Genomic DNA, 18836 nt, shown 5'->3' on the forward strand with positions numbered 1-18836 from the left:
CTGTGTTCAACAACACTCCCAGTGTTCTGTACAGATTGTTAGAACCCAAAGTCGAAAGTCTGCTTCCGAAGCATAACTGGTCGTCCATATTTTAATTGGGACAAGATAACGCACTAGTAAGGCCTAACTACAGAATAACAAATATTTACATTCCAAAGACAGGAAACACATTTAAAATGATCTGTCTCCCCCAAACAGGGAATCATAACATTCATGGAACTTGGAATACCACACACGTTGAGTGAAGCTTCCAGGGAAGTTCAGTTGAGGTATTATAACTCTGCTAGCTGTGGCTGTTATAGAAACCTGTTTTGTTGAGCATCACGTGACCCGCCCCAGAGATGACCCACCTTCTCCCCCACAGTGTTACTGCACTTCAATACACTGTTCAACTTCAAAGACAAGTTGGTGTGAAAAAGAACTTTCTGCTCGTTCCCTTTTAAGACTTTGCACTCTGAGTCTTATTGGGTGGCTTGAGTTGTGCTTTGCCCCTTTAAAAAAAAAGGTCTAGCTGCAGTTTCTACATCCATTTTTGGACTTACAAATTGATATGTACCCGTTGATTCTTGAAGAATATAACATATAAATTCCTCATCTTAGCTTAACTGTAGTACCCCATCAGAACATAAAACATGAGCTGGTTTTACGCCAGTGTTTGTTTACAAACACTGCATAGCCTCAACATGATTAACTATCATTTTGATGTCATTCTTTACATCCCAAGCTCTGTCTGTGAATTTGACTTAACATTTCTCCAGCCTTATCGCTCAGCTTTTTACTGAAACCGTGGTGGGGACAACCTTGTCACACGGGACAAATGTCCAATAAAGAATGCTGGGTGTAAAGTGAACCCAATCCACCCCATGAGTTGGTCAGCCATGTGGTCAGAGCAGTTTAGTGAACCGGATTATCTTCCCTCTCTCCTTTTTTTCCTCCTCAAAAGCGACACTATTTCTCTGTGGTGTCAAATTCTGCCAGTCCCCCTCAGTGTGCTGCCTGCAATGCACCCCGTTTTTCTTTATATTATGAGAGGGAGGAAGTCAGTCGCTCCACCAGCTGTAGGAAGCGAGGGACTGAATTTCAGGAATGAATCAAGTGGACTCCCCTCCAGGGCAGCAGCCCCAATCCCTAACCCAATCTCCGTCTGCACGCTCTGCTCTGCTCCACACAGGAAGGGCTCGAGATGGGAACCACATCGTACAGGAAGTCTTTGTTTTTAAGAGCTCCTTCTCGGTAAAACAATACTCTACATTATTATAGCCGTCACCTGGCAGAATGTCTAAATACAAATCTACACGTCAGCCGATAACTGCTGAATGGGCCTAAGTTTGCCTCAACTCGAGCAATCCAAAGTCATCTGTATGAGCACAGGATCTTAGAAGTACAAGTTGCCATTATGTTAAATACTTGCTTTGAACAGGACATAAAGGTGTACTGGTGCCTTTTGTGCTCAATTCCTGTAGGGTTGTGTGCTTGTGGACAACGTCTTGTTTTTCATCCAGAGCAGGCCATTTAAAACATGTTTTTGATACTGCGTGTCTGAACCACTTCAGTTTGTCTCCCACCAAAATGAAGACCTAGGGTGGGTTGGTTGGTTGCATGGACTGAATTACACCCACGTGAACCCACTGATACCTCCATGCAAGCTGATCTGCGTAGCGTTTGGTTTCTCCTGGAGCAGAATATGCTCACCAAGTCACGTAGTAGTGGCTGCCATAAGATGCCACACTCCAGAATTTTCGGTCAGACGGAAATATATCCTGGAGCTGACACCAGTTTGTGGAGAAAAAGGAGAGAAAAAAAGGCTATTTTCAGAGGCACAGTTTTGTGTAATGGTAATGCCGGGTAGTCTAGGATTTGTCCAGTGTAATTGCAGTCTTTTCTGAAATAAGCACAGTTCACTTCCCAGGAAGGAACATTCGGTTTCAGTTCTCTCTCTGCACCGTAAAAGAGAAGCATGCTTTGGCACTACTCTTACATCCGTGTACTTCAGTTTTCCTCCCACTCTGTAATGCAACACTTGTGACAGGAATCACATACTGTCACATTTATTCATTTTTAAACCTGATACAAATAAGGATTTCCCACAATGTTTTTCCTAGATGGAGATATTCAGTTATGCGCCATGGTTAATGGTAAGCTATGAAAATCAATAGTTTGTCTGTTTGCAGTTTGGACTTCTCTTGGTTTGAAATGTCTCCATGATTTGGCTTTAATACACGCAGCAAGAACGTCTTGAAATTAGTACTCACTTGGTGAACTCAACAAATATTATGTGAGGGTCACTGTCAGTGCAATGTATTCAGTTGTCAGAAACCTGGTCTCGCCTGTTATTTACCCCAGGTTATCAAGTACTAGATTGCATAACTCTTATTGATGCCTACAGCATCTATGGGGTGTGAGTGGATGCGTGTCTAACAGAACAAGAGCCTGAGGATAAATCAAAAACTCTGCTCATACTTGGCACACTGAGAATGCCTATTAGTTGCCAGTTCCTACCATTTTGCCCTTGAGCAAATCACCCTACTGCGCCAGGTGTGTTGAAATAAAACTGTTTATTTTCATACATGGCACAGGCTACCGCTTGGGTTGCCCATTTTTTTTTTTACGATTAAACCCTCCTCCTTGCTCTCCCTCAGGTGATTGACGTGGACGGCTCCAACAGGGTGACCCTGCTGGAGGACAAGCTTCCCCACATCTTTGGCTTCACGCTGCTGGGCGACTACATCTACTGGACGGACTGGCAGAGACGGAGCATCGAGAGGGTCCACAAGACCGACGCTGTCCGAGAGATCATCATCGATCAGCTGCCTGACCTTATGGGTCTCAAGGCCACCAGAGTCACAGAGACCTCCGGTAGGAGACAGAATGTTAATGTTTGACATGAGGCTGCACACAGCTTTTTTTAGTAGAAGTATACAATAATTACGAATACTCATGTAAATGTTTTCTAATTTTCATGTATGGATATCCACAACTGTCCACACTTGAAGAGAACAGAACTCTGTCTACTGCAGAGAAACTGACAGTGTCTCTCTCTCTCTCTCTCTCTCTCTCCAAAAGGCACGAATGGCTGTGCGGAAGACAACGGCGGCTGCAGCCACCTGTGTTTCCACCGGCCCCAGGGCCTGCGCTGTGCCTGTCCCATGGGCCTGGAGCTGCTCAGTGACATGAGGACATGCGTGGTGCCCGAGGCTTTCCTGCTCTTCACCAACCGGGCTGACATCCGCTCCATCTCTCTCGGCACAAACTCTAACGACGTGGCCATCCCCCTCACCGGGGTCAAGGAGGCCTCCGCCCTCGACTTTGACGTCTCCGAGAACAGGATCTACTGGACTGACGTTAGCACCAAGGTGAGGATGACTGCTTTTCTGTCATTCTATTCTAGTCATTGTTAATTTGAGTTTCCATGTATAATTTTGGGGGTTTGTTTTGGGTTGAATTAGCCAGGTGTTTATTTGTTTAAGCTCCAGGCTTTTAAAAATCTATTGAGCTCTGTGCCTGACTGTTCAAGTGTCTGATTCTACTCCCCTGTTCTGCCTCCCCAGACCATCAGCAGGGCCTTCATGAACGGCAGCTCTGTGGAGCATGTGATAGAGTTTGGCCTGGACTACCCAGAGGGCATGGCAGTGGACTGGATGGGCAGGAACGTGTACTGGGCCGACACAGGGACCAACCGCATCGAGGTGGCCCGGCTGGACGGACAGTACCGGCAGGTCCTGGTGTGTAAGGACCTAGACAACCCTCGCTCCCTGGCCCTCGACCCCGCCAACGGGTAAGACTGACGGAGATTCGTCCCATCTGCATGACGCATCTCATGTCTGACTGACCTTAGCCTGGTCGCTGATCTGTTTGTGCGGTCTTACCAACTTCGAACATGTGACCGTGACCATAGGAGTGGGAAAAACCGTACAAAGCTCTGAAGCCAGGCTAGACTGTCTCTTCACTAGTACTGATGGAGATGTCTGGCTGGGTGAATCCCCACACATGATCTTTTCCCTCTCAGGCAGTGAGTGTAATGAGAGGTTGCGTCAGTGGCACAGCACTGCGGCTAGTCCTCCGTGTGAGGAGTTTGTCGACACTCTTGTGCCAACCTGCCACGGCTTCTACATGTCACTCTGCAGTATGTCATTCCTGTGGTTTCTGATGCATTTTTACCACATAGCTTCACCCATTGGCATTGTTTCCTCTCTGAAATGCAGCCCTGAGTTATTCCACAGTAATTGTCCCCGTACTTGGGGCCGTGGCCATTTTACAAATGTACTAGTTCTTATTGAATTAGTTTAAGAATGCAGACATGGTCTTGGCTGGCAACAAGTGTTTGGGGGGATATAAAAAGCAGTTCTTTGTCTCTCTCTCCTCAGTTACATGTACTGGACTGAGTGGGGAGGCAAGCCCAGGATCGCCAGGGCCCACATGGACGGCAGCAACATAGTGACCCTAGTGGACAAAGTAGGCAGAGCAAATGGCCTCACCATCGACTACATTGACCAGAGACTGTACTGGACAGACCTGGACACCTGCATGATAGAGTCAACCAACATGCAAGGTAAACGCATACTGTCGTCAATCTCCTTTCCAACACTAATGGCAGCAGGTAGTCCAGTGGTGAAGAGCGTTGGGCCAGTAACTGAAAGGGCGCTGATTTGAATCCCCGAGCAAACTAGGAGAAAAATACGCCGATGTGCTCTTGAGCAAGGCACTTAACCCTAATTACTCTTGTACAGTGGCTTCGGAAAGTATTCAGACCCCTTGACTTTTTTCACAGTTTGATACGTGAGACTTATTCAAAAATGTATTGTTTTTTTCCATCAATCTACACACAATACCCCCATGACAAAGCAAAAACTGTTTTTTAGAAGGAAAAAAAATGTTAAATGAATTGTCACATTTACATAAGTGTTCAGACCCTCTAATCTTTGAATCATCTTTGGCAGCGATTACAGCGGTCTTCTTGGGTATGACGCTACAAGCTTGGCACATCTGTATTTGGGGAGTTTCTCACATTCTTCTCTGCAGATCCTCTCAAGCTCTGTCAGGTTGGAGGAGAGTGTTGCTGAACAGCTATTTTCAGGTCTCTCCACAGATGTTTGATCGGGTTCAAGTCTGGGCTCTGGCTGGGCCACTCAAGGACATTGAGACTTGTCCCAAAGCCACTCCTGCTTTGTCTTGGCTGTGAGCTTAGGGCCATTGTCCTGTTGAAAGGTGAACCTTCGCCCCAGTCTTAGGTCCTGAGCGCCGTGGAACAGGTTTTCAAGGATCTCGCTGTACTTTGCTCCATTCATCTTTAACCTCGATCCAGACTTGTCTCCTACTCCCTGCTGCTGAAAAACATCCCCACATCATGATGCTGCCACCACTATGCTTCACCGTAGGGATGTTGTCAGGTTTCCTCTAGACATGACGCTCGGGATTCAGGCTAAAGAGTTCAATATTGGTTTCATCAGACCAGAATCTTTTTTTCTCATGGTCTAAGAGTATTTGGGTGCCATTTGGCAAACTCCAAGCAGGCTGTCATGCGTTTTACTGAGGAGTGGCTTCCGTCTGGCCACTCTACCATAAAGACCTTATTGGTGGAGTACTGCAGAGATGGTTGTTCTTCTGGCTCTAAGACTTGGCACTCCGGTACCGCTTGCCATGCGGTAGTGGAGAGAACAGTCTGACTGGGGTGGCTGGTGGCTTCGACAATTTTTAGGGCCTTCCTCTGACACCGCCTGGTATAGAGGTCCTGGGTGGCAGGCAGCTTTGCCCCAGTGATGTACTGGGCCGTACGCACTACCCTCTGAAGTGTCTTGCGGTCAGAGGCCGAGCAATTGCCATACCAGGCAGTGATTCAACAGGCCAGGATGCTCTCGATGTTGCAGCTGTAGAACCTTTTGAGGATCTCCGGACCCATGCCAAGTCTTTAGTTTCCTGAGGGGGAATAGGTTTTGTCGTGCTCTCTTCACGACTGGACCAAACACACCAAGACAATCTAGTTTGTTGTTGATGTGGACACCAAGGAATTTGAAGCTCTCAACATGCTCCACTACAGCCCCATCGATGAGAATGGGGACGTGCTCGGTGCTCCTTTTCCTGTCTACAATCATCTCCTGAGTCTTGGTTACGCTAGAGGGAAAGGTTGTTATTCTGGCACCACCTGGCCAGGTCTCTGTTACTTAAACTCTGTGATGCATATATTTGGGCTGCAATCTGAGGTGCAGTTAACTCTAATGAACTTATCCCCTGCAGCAGAGGTAACTCTGGGTCTTCCTTTTTTGTGGCGCCCCTCATGGGAGCCAGTTTCATCATAGTCCATCTCTTTTTCAACCCCCCTCTGCTGTTTCGTTAATGACACATGGTGTATATTGATGATATACTTATTTTCATATTACTGTACAATATTACTTTCATATTGCTGTGGTTTAAAACCATACCCTCACCCATACATTTTCATTAGTCCACATTGATAATTATATATTTCCCCCAGGTCTGCAGAGGGAGATAGTGGCTGACGACCTCCTCCACCCGTTTGGTCTGACCCAGTACCGGGATTATATCTACTGGACAGACTGGAAACTGCGCAGCATCGAGCGGGCCGACAAACGCAGCGGCCTCAACCGCACCATGGTCCAGGGACACCTGGAGTACGTCATGGACATCCTGGTCTTCCACTCCTCCCGCCAGGACGGTGCCAACGACTGCTCCCAGAACAACGGCAACTGTGCCCACCTGTGCCTGGCGTCGCCTGCCGGCGCCCAGTGCCGCTGTGCCTCCCACTACACTCTGGACTCCAACAGCAGGAACTGCAGCTGTGAGTTGAGAAACGGGGAGCTCTTGGCTGGGGGTTGTTTTATTTTAATAAACAAAATGTAGTTTTGTTCAGTGTTGTATTGAACAGTCATAGTTTGTGTGTTTGGGGAAGGAGAGTGATTGATTTATTTTGGGTTAAAACTCCAGGCCGCTCTTGAACGTCTAAATCTAGATCGAAATATGTATAAATCAGAATGGACCTATACCTTTTCAAATAACTGCTCTCTCTGGCCCGCAAACTACTTTTGACAACCAAATAAGCCCCCCCCCCAAAAAAAGTGTGGTCCTCCACTTAATAAAAAAAAAAATCCAGATATTGCCCTCGATCCCTCCGCCCGCTGTAGATGGATGTATTGTCTAAATCAAACGCATGTCTGTCTACAGCCCTCGGCCATGCAAAACCCCAAACACATGTCTGTCTGAATCATGCCATGAGCAAACCTCACTTTCACTGAGGCCTGATGTGGACACAAGTGTTAGAAAGGAGGTTGCTGTGCACATATCCCAGCTCGAACATTCCTCTGCACTTGGCAGGGGATGAAGGCTCTGTCTTTCTACATGAGTCTGTTTTTCTTTCTTACTGTTGCATACTTCCCTGGCCTCTGGGGATCACTGATTACTGCATTCTAGTAAGCTGATTACAGTCATGGAGAGGTTGGTAGGAGAAGGGGGAACGAGAGAGATTTGTTTGGATTGCGCCTGCTGATCTCTGCCCCCCGGCTCTCTCTCTCTAGCCCCCTCCAGCTTCCTCCTGTTCAGCCAGAAGGCCTCCATCAGCCGCATGGTTCTGGGGGAGCAGAGCCCCGACATCATCCTGCCCATCCACGTCCTCCGCACCGTCCGGGCCATCAGCTATGACCCCCTGGACCACCTGGTCTACTGGGTGGACGGACGGCAGAACATCAGGAGGGCCCGCGACGACGGCACACAGGTGCGAGAGCATTAACAGGACCACAGGCCAGAATGTTAACCTGCTTGTACCAACAGCACATTTTAAGATACTATGTCATGTGATTTCCAACAGGCACTATGCTTTTCACCTCCCAGTTGACACAGAGCAGGCTACTGTATCAAGGCTATGACTGAGTTATAGCACTTAATTTGATTGACATCAGTACAGCCATCAGCCACACATGAATTTGTATGAAGACTGGAAATAACTTTGACAGTGTGAAATTGTTGGAGGCCCCTTTCTCTGATGTGTATCTGTTTCTCCTTTCTCCTGTTTCAGTCATCAGTGGTGGTGTCCACCACTTCCACCCACCAGCAGCAGCCTGACAAGCAGCCCCACGACCTGAGCCTGGACCCCTACAGCCGTACTGTCTACTGGACTTGTGAGGCCACCAACACCATCAACCTCCAGCGCCTAGACGGAGATGCTGTGGGCGTGGTGCTGAGGGACGAACACGACAAACCCAGAGCCATCGTTGTCAATGCAGAGAAAGGGTGAGAGGGGAGGGTGGAGTCGTGGCGGAGGGTATCATGGTGGAGACTGGATAAAACAAAATACTGCTTCTTCATACTGTCACACTGGTTGAGGCAACTGTGAAGATGGAGGCAGACTGACTCAATGACTGCGTTTAGAGATGGCAACGTTTCTATTTGAAATCTACCCCATAAGTGGTGAACTTGGGAATGGAAAACGGGGGGAACTCACTCGAAAGCTTTTGAAAAGAGGCCAGGCAGGACTTCCAAAATATATCAGGGACAGGGCGTGGCACGCCTCCAAGCAGCAGAGTAATTAGTGGGTGATCAGGTGTTTAGTGATGTGGTGTTGACAATTTGACTTGGACACTCCGTGGAGCTCTGTTTATTTTCCTTCCATAGGGTAGGGAAGGAACCACAGCCCTAAGTACGTACGAGGCTGAGATGTCGGGCCATGTGTGCAGCAGATGGTTGTGTATATTGTGCTCTTCTCTCCTCACCTCTAGCCTAGTGGAGCAGTGGTATGGTCAGGCCCTGGCAAGCTGCACTGTAATTGTGATGCCCATTGTTCATGCGGCTGCCCTCCATGTTAGCTTCTATTTTGGGCTCTTTGTGGCTTGGCCTGGATGTGACAGAGGGGACTTATTCCATAGGAGTAACCCAAAGTCAAAGAAGTAAAGGAATCAACATGAGACGTGTTTATTATCTCAACGAGCATGGCCAGAAAGGAACACATTTAAAACTTATGGCAACCAGCTGACAATTTTGAGAATTTGACATGGTCTTCTAGTTTGTATGTTAGGGAATCAAATGCAACTTTCAAATGTCTCTCTTTGGGCCTGGAAAGCAGTAGATAAACATTGAAGATATTTTTCTCAGTAAAGGCAGGTTGAGAATCTGTCAGGATTCATTTTTCTTCCACTTTCCTGTTGAAGTGACATATTCCAGATTTACTCAAAGCATTCTGGTGTTAGATTAATATGTCAATTGATTATGCTCACAGACTGCCATTTAACCATTTTTCCCTTGAAGAAGCAGAACCAAATTACAAACAGATGAGCGTTTGAGCAATAGCATTTATTTCTCTAAGACTTCTCAGTCCAACAAGTGTTAGGGAGGTTCTTATCAGAGCTGATAGAACCTGGCGTGAGACATAACAAACAAGTGAAGGCCCACACAGACAGACAATAGCTTCTACTCTGCCAGGCTTTCAGAGAGAGGGAGAGGGGGGGGCTAACTGAACAGCCCTGAGCAGCCCTAACTGAATAGCCCTGCCCTGCCCACCCATCAAAACACATACCATAGTATTGTACTATCCATCATCTCTAGCTGATTTCAATTGTTTTGTAATTTTTAGGCAAGTCATTTAAGAACAAATTCAAATTTTCAATGATGACCTATGAACAGTGGGTTAACTGCCTTGTTCAGGGGCAGAATGACAGATTTTTTTACCTTGTCAGTACGGGGATTCGATCTTGCAACCTTTCGGTAACTAGTCCAACGCTCTAACAACTAGGCTACTTGCCGCCCCGATGTGATAACGTTGATAGATACTGTATATTAACGTACATCTAAAGTACTGTACACAGTGGGGGTTTAGGGTTCGGCTAGAAACTGATAAAATGTCTGGCAGTATGCTTTTGTTTTGGTCGTTTTAGTTTTCTAACCTCGGACTGGCTCATCTCTCCTATAGGTACATGTATTTCACCACCATGCAGGATCGCTCTGCTAAGATCGAGGGAGCATCTCTGGACGGGACGGAGCGGGAGTCTCTGTTCACCACGGGTCTGATCCGGCCTGTAGCCTTGGCCCTGGACAACAAGCTGGGGAAACTCTTCTGGGTGGACGCTGACCTGAAACGCATCGAAAGCAGTGACCTCACTGGTGAGTCCCAGGGCTAAAGAACAACAACCATTCTAGATCCAGAGCACCAGTACTTCTAAACACTCAGCTGAAAATATATTGTTCCCTTTTCATCTGCTTTGATGGTATTTATTTACAGCTCTCATTCTCAATAGTCACTGAAGTACACCGCAATACTACAGAAAATGACACGGAATGTTCCTCCAGTCCAAACACAGTTTGTGGTCAAATAGGGGGGAGCTGAGTTTGATCATAGGAAAATAGTAGGTAATCAGAACGGATGTGGGCCTTTTTTCAATGTAATCCTTGGTCCCTCCTAGTCCCTCCCTCACACGAGCAGAGACATCAAGGTTGTCTGGTTAAGCTCTATCATTGTCAGACAGCTGCTAGCCAAGGCCTTGTGATCCTTTCCGGTCCTGGTGCAGAGAGAAAGGTTTGATGTCTGCCTGGTGGCTGATGAGCTCACCTTTATCTGACTGCACATACATGTTTAGCTTCACTCCCTCTGCCTGGCCTCTGAAGTCTGGAATGGATAGGAACAGGCACCCAGACTGATTTATGCACCATCGAAGACTGTCGAGTTATATAAGAGTGTATCTTTACTTTGGCAGACCATGTTTGGTCAGAGATATTGAATATTATTCAAACAAACTTGTTTTAGTGATGGCGTCTGAAGTTACCTATATTTGGTATGATAAAGGTTAGAGCTTCTAGAGTAAGCCCTAAGGGTCCGGAAAGTAAATACGTTTGAGAGAATGCACGGTCTTTGATGATTAGGATAGTGTATACGACCCTGCTTCTGATGATGTCATTTCTTTTCCTCCTCCCAGGAGCCAATCGGATCGTCCTCCAGGACTCTAACATCCTGCAGCCCATGGGTCTGACGGTGCTGGGAGAGCACCTGTACTGGATCGACAGACAGCAGCAGATGATCGAGCGTGTGGACAAGCTCACGGGGGAGAAGAGGACCCGCATCCAGGGTCGCATCTCCTACCTCACCAGCATCCACGCTGTGGAAGACATGGACCCTGCCGAGTTTGGTAAGGCAACAGGACTTTGTTTAGTCACTTCCGTGGCCACAGTTTAGAGCAGTACCTTTGCATATGTAGTGCTGTATGTTGTACAGCAGAGTTCGGTTTACACTCTCCAGTGGCCAAAGCTAACCGTCCACGTCTTCTCCCTTCTCTCCTCCAAAGCTTCTCATCCCTGTTCCCGTGACAACGGAGGCTGCTCACACATCTGCATCGCCAAAGGAGACGGGACGCCTCGCTGCTCCTGTCCCATGCACCTGGTCCTGCTGCCCAACTTGCTCGTCTGTGGAGGTACAGCACAGCTGCTGCTTTTACAAATCCAATAAGGCTTTGAGTGAACCATATCAGGTGCGTTATTCCCCCACCAAGCGTTTTGCTGTGAATCTAAACGTCCTCTGCTCCTCTACCACCTCAGAGCCGCCCACCTGTTCCACAGAGCAGTTCACCTGTGCGACAGGCGACATCGACTGCATCCCCATGGCGTGGCGCTGTGACGGCTTCGCCGAGTGTGACGATAACAGTGACGAGGAGAGGTGCCCAGTCTGCTCGGCCTTCCAGTTCCAGTGTGACAAGGGCCAGTGTGTGGATGCTCAGCTACGCTGCAACGGAGAGGCAGACTGCACTGACAACTCCGATGAACAGGACTGCGACAGTACGCTCACTCAACTCAGACTTTGTGTACTACATATTGACACTGGGCCAGTTTAGTGAACATGGACTAACGGGGTTGGGATTTAGACTGGGAGCAACAGCGACCTTGTGTGGATTGTGACGATAAACCTTGAAACGAGGACTTTGCTCTGCTCTCCTCCCCTCAGCTATCTGCCTGCCCAACCAGTTCCGCTGTAACAACAACCAGTGCATCCTGAAGAAACAGCAGTGTGACTCCTACAGCGACTGTGCTGACAACTCTGACGAGCTCTTCTGTGGTGCGTTTAACTTCACTCACTGTCGCTGTTGCAAAAATCAAGGGAGTTTAGAATTGTTCGTTCAGAATTTACATACGTGTAATTTTGCTCAGAATTGACAGCGGTCCGTCAAATGTATAGTAATGTCTTTGCCTGTTTGTTGTAGAATTCCTCACCCCCTCGTCAAACGACATTCACTCATCTCACACCAGCACCATAGGCCCTGTCATTGGCATCATCCTGTCAGTGTTTGTGATGGGAGGGATGTACTTTTTGTGCCAGCGGGTCGTGTGCCGCCGTTACAAAGGTCCCAACGGAGCCTTCCCCCACGAGTACATCAGTGGCACCCCCCACGTACCCCTCAACTTCATCGCCCCTAGCAGCTCACAGAACGGAACCTTCACCGGTAAAGAAGGTCAGCTATTACACAACACTGAAAATTCCAGATCAATTGAATGAGTGTATAGAGATCGCCTGTACTGTGACGGTTGTTTTTAACGTGCTGAAGCAGGTAGTTGTTCTGACAGACTGTTGTTTCTCTTAGGTATCTCGTGTGGGAAGTCTATCATGAGTTCTGTCAGTCTGATGGGGAGCAGCAGTAGTGGAACTCCGCTCTACGACAGGAACCATGTGACAGGGGCCTCGTCCAGCAGCTCATCCAGCGCCAAGGGAGCCTTCTATCCACAGGTATGTACCCACCTTCTCCGCCCTCTTTTACCGGCACGGAGGGGACCCACCTTCTCCGCCCTCTTTTACCGGCACGGAGGGGACCCACCTTCTCCGCCCTCTTTTACCGGCACGGAGGGGACCCACCTTCTCCGCCCTCTTTTACCGGCACGGAGGGGACCCACCTTCTCCGCCCTCTTTTACCGGCACGGAGGGGACCCACCTTCTCCGCCCTCTTTTACCGGCACGGAGGGGACCCACCTTCTCCGCCCTCTTTTACCGGCACGGAGGGGACCCACCTTCTCCGCCCTCTTTTACCGGCACGGAGGGGACCCACCTTCTCCGCCCTCTTTTACCGGCACGGAGGGGACCCACCTTCTCCGCCCTCTTTTACCGGCACGGAGGGGACCCACCTTCTCCGCCCTCTTTTACCGGCACGGAGGGGACCCACCTTCTCCGCCCTCTTTTACCGGCACGGAGGGGACCCACCTTCTCCGCCCTCTTTTACCGGCACGGAGGGGACCCACCTTCTCCGCCCTCTTTTACCGGCACGGAGGGGACCCACCTTCTCCGCCCTCTTTTACCGGCACGGAGGGGACCCACCTTCTCCGCCCTCTTTTACCGGCACGGAGGGGACCCACCTTCTCCGCCCTCTTTTACCGGCACGGAGGGGACCCACCTTCTCCGCCCTCTTTTACCGGCACGGAGGGGACCCACCTTCTCCGCCCTCTTTTACCGGCACGGAGGGGACCCACCTTCTCCGCCCTCTTTTTTACCGGCACGGAGGGGACCCACCTTCTCCGCCCTCTTTTACCGGCACGGAGGGGACCCACCTTCTCCGCCCTCTTTTACCGGCACGGAGGGGACCCACCTTCTCCGCCCTCTTTTACCGGCACGGAGGGGACCCACCTTCTCCGCCCTCTTTTACCGGCACGGAGGGGACCCACCTCGTCTGTCCTCTGTTGGCTCTCATACATAATTCCCATACTGAATAAAAGTAAATGTTAAATTACAAATGGAGAATGGCTAAAGATATGCATGTTATCCTCTGTATTTGCAGATGCTCAACCCTCCTCCCTCTCCAGCCACGGATCGCTCCCTGTATAACGCAGACGTCTTCTACTCCTCTAACAGTCCCTCCACCACCAGGTCTTACAGGTAAGAGATCAGTTTCTCTCTTTGCATTATGCTACAGTCAACTTTGTAAATTGGCACCCGTTGTAAAATCAAACAATGTTGTCTTCTCTCCTCCATGCTTGCTCCTGAAAGGCCTTATCTAATGCGCGGCGTGGCACCCCCCACCACCCCCTGTAGCACTGACGTCTGTGACAGCGACTACACCACAAGTCGCTGGAAGAGCAACAAGTACTACATGGACCTTAACTCAGACTCTGACCCCTACCCTCCTCCCCCCACCCCCCGGAGCCAGTACCTATCAGCAGAGGAGAGCTGCCCCCCTTCTCCATCCACAGAGCGCAGTTACTTTCACCTCTGTCCTCCACCCCCCTCACCCTGCACTGACTCTTCATGACACCCGGGGAAATAGCCATGTCTGTAAATAATTTTAAATATGAACAAATTAGATAATTCTATTTTATTCATTTCCACTGATTGCCATGGGTTAAAGTGGGGATGGAATGGAATAGGGCCAGATCAAGTGTGAAATTGTTGTACAGTGTGAAATGTATCACTTTATCTTTAATGTTTCCCACCCTCGTTCCAGATGGAGTGTCGTCCTAATTTAGAGAATACCTTCAATTTGACTCCATTCTATTGGCCTTTGTTTTTTCAGCTAAATACTTTAGAACTTCCTTCAAACAACAGATACCTATTTACGGTGACATTTTTAACAAGCGGACACCAATATTGGTTTGAGGAAGTACTCTATTCAAAAATATTAAGCTGGTAATGTGGCCAGCCAAAATAAAAAAATAAATAAAATAAAAAAATAATTATATTGTAAATATTTGTAATTAAGTAAATAATAATTGTTTTCATAACAGCCATATGTTCTTAATGATTTTATTTGTGATTTGAAATTGTCCCAAGCATATGTTTTATTTTACAATATACCAAAAGTGTGTTTGCTGCTACTGTACATATATACTGAGTTATAAAAACACTTTAAAAAAAAAGCGCCCAACCAAACAATTACAATATTAAGACTGACAATAGATCATGAAGCAATTCTTTTAATTATTTGTCTAGGAACATTGCAATTATTTTTTTGTGTGTAGAACAGTATTCACATGTGCATTTGTGATATTGTGTTAATTGTTTTGAAGGAGTCTGTATGAAATAACTCATAAGAACGGCTTCATCATTGATGCAGTTGTCACCCAGAAATGACAAGGCTAGACACAACCTTTTAACTCTCTCGTGAATCTCTTCACTTTATCATTAAACTGATATGCCACGTCAGTGTGCCCTAATTACATATGACATATTAGACTGACTATTCCTTTAAATGTTTATAGATATATATATATATATAACAATAGATGCCACTAAGGTTGGTGTTTCAGCTTTTGTCAATTGAGTTTTTAGTTTAAAAAAAATCTGTTCCATCCTCTTCTCTAAACAATTTTACTATCCTCACATGCCATTTAATTAATTCAATTTAATTCTATAGATTGAATTTCATCAGTGGTGAATATCATGCACCTGTAAAATCATGGCTCTATTATATTGTCCTGTTTTGATGGTTTATGTGTACGCTCAGCAAACTGTCAGTTGCCAAATTGAGCACTTACTTAAAAATGAACTATCCAACCAGTTATGAAATGTGAATGTAAAATGACTGTGGGACGTGCAGAGGGAAATGTATATTAAATTCATACCTCTTTTAAAGCTTCTTTCCAAGCTTTTTCTCTTGTCATTTGGATATTTGTGTATAAGCAATTAACAATGGCGCTGACATAAGAAGTGAAATTAAATCATGTTCAACATTAGTGCTATGATATAGTGTCAGGCCTCCATCTTTATGTTGAACACCTCTGGCTTCTACCAGAGAGGTTGTATAGGTTCCCCAGACCACCACATGCTGCCCTGCCCATTTTAAGCCATGTTGCTGGATAGGGACAACTTCAGCTCTATTTCATTGTGCCAGTATATAGATGCTCCCCGAACAAACTGTTTTGTGTTTTAAATGCCTTGTGTAATTTACACTTGATCATTTTTGTATCCAAAGCATTTTTATATAATAAAGGTTATATTTTAAGGAATACTTGTGTGCCTAATCTATTAAATTAGTGGTCATTGTTTTGTATAGTCACATGAAATGTGATATTAATTTCCATGTTGGTGAGCCAAATGGAGTTCACATTACTGTTGAGATGCTACTGAATTGGTTATTCAGCACAGCCAGAAGAGGATTGGCCACCTGTCAACCTGGTTCCTCTAGGTTTCTTCCTGGGTTCCTGCCTTTCTGGGGTGGTTTTCCTAGCTGCTGTGCTTCTGCATTGCTTGCTCTTGAGTGTTTTAGGCTGGGTATCTGTATGGCTATTTTGTGATAATTATGTAAAAAGGGCTTTTTAAAAAATACATTTGAATGACTTGAAGCTAAATGCTGCCACCATATGGAGAAAAGTTGGACCGTCCTTTTTATATGTAAATAAATGCCTAATTTGTCTCATTTTCACTTTTCACAAGTGAACATCCATGTCCAAAAATCCTATCAATCTACCCTAATTAAAGAATAGGTATGGCACAGTATGTTGAGAGGGCTGAAAGAAGAATATGCAGCAGGTGTACTCTATTGACTGTCCTATAAACACATCTGTGGAGCAATTGCTGCTGCATACAAAGTTCTTCAGCATAACACATCAGTCTGCAGTTCAAATAAGATACAGTATGTCTATCTGTGTTCCATTGCTGAGCCAGTGTGGTGTGTCACCCTCATAAACACTAACAACCTGTGTAAGCTACTCTGTGACCCTATGTTAACAAGGATTATAGACTGTTATTTTGAATATGGACAACTCCTTAAAACTTCAACTCTCATCCCTTGGGTACGTAAAACTGAAGGAAACATATGAGGAAACAAGTTGCTATTTATATTTTATGTTCTCATTTTGCTCTACATTGCAGAAATAATTGTGCATACATGAAAGATTCCTGGGAAACCTTTGAGTAGGTTGGTGGAGGAGAAGAAACAACTATGTAAGACTAGCATTTGGTGCCTGGCATTCGAGGTTACTAACAGTGAATGGTAGGGGCACATTAGGAAACTGCTAAAGTCTCCAGGTGAAGTTGCTCAAGTACAAGCATGTAATGACAGGTCTAAACTGTTTGTTTTGCTCATTTGGATGTCTTCCATCTCTGCTCAATGATGACAAAGGTATACTTCTCCTTTACATTATCCCTGATGTTACCAATTTTTTTTTAACCTTTATTTTACTAGGCAAGTCAGTTAAGAACAAATTCTTATTTTCAATGACGGCCTAGGAACAGTGGGTTAACTGCCTGTTCAGGGACAGAACGACAGATTTGTACCTTGTCAGCTCAGGGATTCGAACTTGCAACCTTTTGGTTACTAGTCCAACGCTCTAACCACTAGACTTCCCTGCCGCCCCAATGATAACCCAATCACTGTTTTAGGAAGTAACAGCAAGAGACGGGTGGCCAAGGAGGTCCACAGTGTCTGCAGGATTTAAACATGACCACACCTATAGGTAGTCGTCACTCTGCACTCTGTTCATGTCTCCCTCTGCATTTGTAACATAACATATTGAAGGCCTGCAATACATCACCAGATTAAGGTCATTTCCATTTTCAGTCCCTAAGGTTACAGGTCGGTATGTCACAATAAGAGAAAAACATTTCAGAGAACAAAAAAACAGAATACTCATGACACACACACTTTAACTACAGGGACAATATCAAATCAAATGTATTTATAAATCCCTTTTTACATCAGCAGATGTCACAAAGTGCTTATACAGAAACCCAGCCTAAAACCCCAAACAACAAGCAATGCAGATGTAGAAGCACGGTGGCTAGGAAAACTCCCTAGAAAGGCAGGAACCTAGGAAGAAACCTAGAGGGGAACCAGGCTCTGAGGGGTGGCCAGTCCTCTTCTGGCTGTGCACAGTGGAGATTATAAGAGGACATATCCATTAAGGCCAGATTGTTCTTCAAGATGTTCAAACATTCATGACCAGAAAGGTCAAATAATAATCACAGGGTTGTAGAGAGTGCAACAGCTTTGCACCTCAGAAGTTATGTAAGTTGGCTTTTCATAGCCGAGCATTCAGAGGTCAAGACAGAGAGAGAGAGAAAGGGGGTGGGAGGGCGGGAGAGGGAAAGAGAGGGTCGAAAACAGCAGGTCCGGGACAAGGTAGCACGTCTGGTGAACTGGTCTGGGTACCATAGCCACAGGCAAAACTGGATCAGCGGCACGACCAGGTGGACTGGGGATGGGGACAGCAAGGAGTCATCAGGTCAGGTAGTCTTGAGGCATTGTCCTAGAGCTCAGGTCCTCCGGGAGGGGAGAAAGAGAGAGATGGGAGAATTAGAGGGAACATACTTAAGTTCACACAAAACATATTTTTCCAAAAGTCAGGGCGGCAGGTAGCCTAGTGGTTAAAGCTTTGGACTTGTAACCAAAAGGTTGCAAAATCAAATCCCAGAGCTGACAAGGTAAAAATCTGTTCTTCTTCCCCTGGACAAGGCAGTTAACCCACTCATTGAAAGTAAGAATTTGTTCTTAACTGACTTGCTTGGTTAAATAAAAGTAAAGAATAATGGATGTGCACATGCTGCCCTAACGCATATTTGCCTAAACTCATAAATGTATAGAAAAGTATGTTTTCAGGGCATGCATTTGATTCCACCAATCCTCTGACTGCCGCAGTGATGGAGATGAGGAGTGATTTTAGACCGATAGTAACTGACCCTGCTCTATCTGGGGAAAAGGGGAGTTTCTCGACGCGACGTTTTTTTACGTTTTACGCAATGGAGTGGACGCAGTTTAATGACGGTCAGTGCTACCCGGAATCAATGGGACGTCCCTACCCTAAACCCGATCCATTTTACTTCTCAAGTTCAATGGGATAGGGACTTCCCAAGCACTGACCATTTAATGACTTGTACAGTACCAAATCTGAGCTCGTAAGAAGTCTGATTGGCGTGATTAATTAGCCAATAGAGC

General features: G+C 46.5%; 1 protein-coding gene across 1 annotated transcript in view; it reads left to right on the forward strand.

Annotated features, from left to right (window-relative positions):
- LOC135509499 (low-density lipoprotein receptor-related protein 5-like) overlaps window positions 1-15909 on the forward strand; it is a 64250-nt gene extending 48341 nt beyond the window's left edge. The window contains exons 9-24 of the mRNA XM_064930219.1: window positions 2640-2856; window positions 3064-3353; window positions 3549-3775; window positions 4365-4549; window positions 6470-6793; window positions 7527-7723; window positions 8024-8238; window positions 9911-10101; window positions 10911-11120; window positions 11277-11402; window positions 11527-11763; window positions 11930-12040; window positions 12186-12434; window positions 12564-12706; window positions 13746-13843; window positions 13955-15909. Coding sequence (XP_064786291.1) covers window positions 2640-2856; window positions 3064-3353; window positions 3549-3775; window positions 4365-4549; window positions 6470-6793; window positions 7527-7723; window positions 8024-8238; window positions 9911-10101; window positions 10911-11120; window positions 11277-11402; window positions 11527-11763; window positions 11930-12040; window positions 12186-12434; window positions 12564-12706; window positions 13746-13843; window positions 13955-14216 — 3282 coding nt within the window. The 3' untranslated portion in view covers window positions 14217-15909. The remainder of the gene's footprint in view (window positions 1-2639; window positions 2857-3063; window positions 3354-3548; window positions 3776-4364; window positions 4550-6469; window positions 6794-7526; window positions 7724-8023; window positions 8239-9910; window positions 10102-10910; window positions 11121-11276; window positions 11403-11526; window positions 11764-11929; window positions 12041-12185; window positions 12435-12563; window positions 12707-13745; window positions 13844-13954) is intronic.
- The last annotated feature ends 2927 nt before the right edge of the window (window positions 15910-18836 follow it).

Source organism: Oncorhynchus masou, chromosome 22, assembly GCF_036934945.1.
Source record: "Oncorhynchus masou masou isolate Uvic2021 chromosome 22, UVic_Omas_1.1, whole genome shotgun sequence".
NCBI lineage: Eukaryota > Metazoa > Chordata > Actinopteri > Salmoniformes > Salmonidae > Oncorhynchus > Oncorhynchus masou.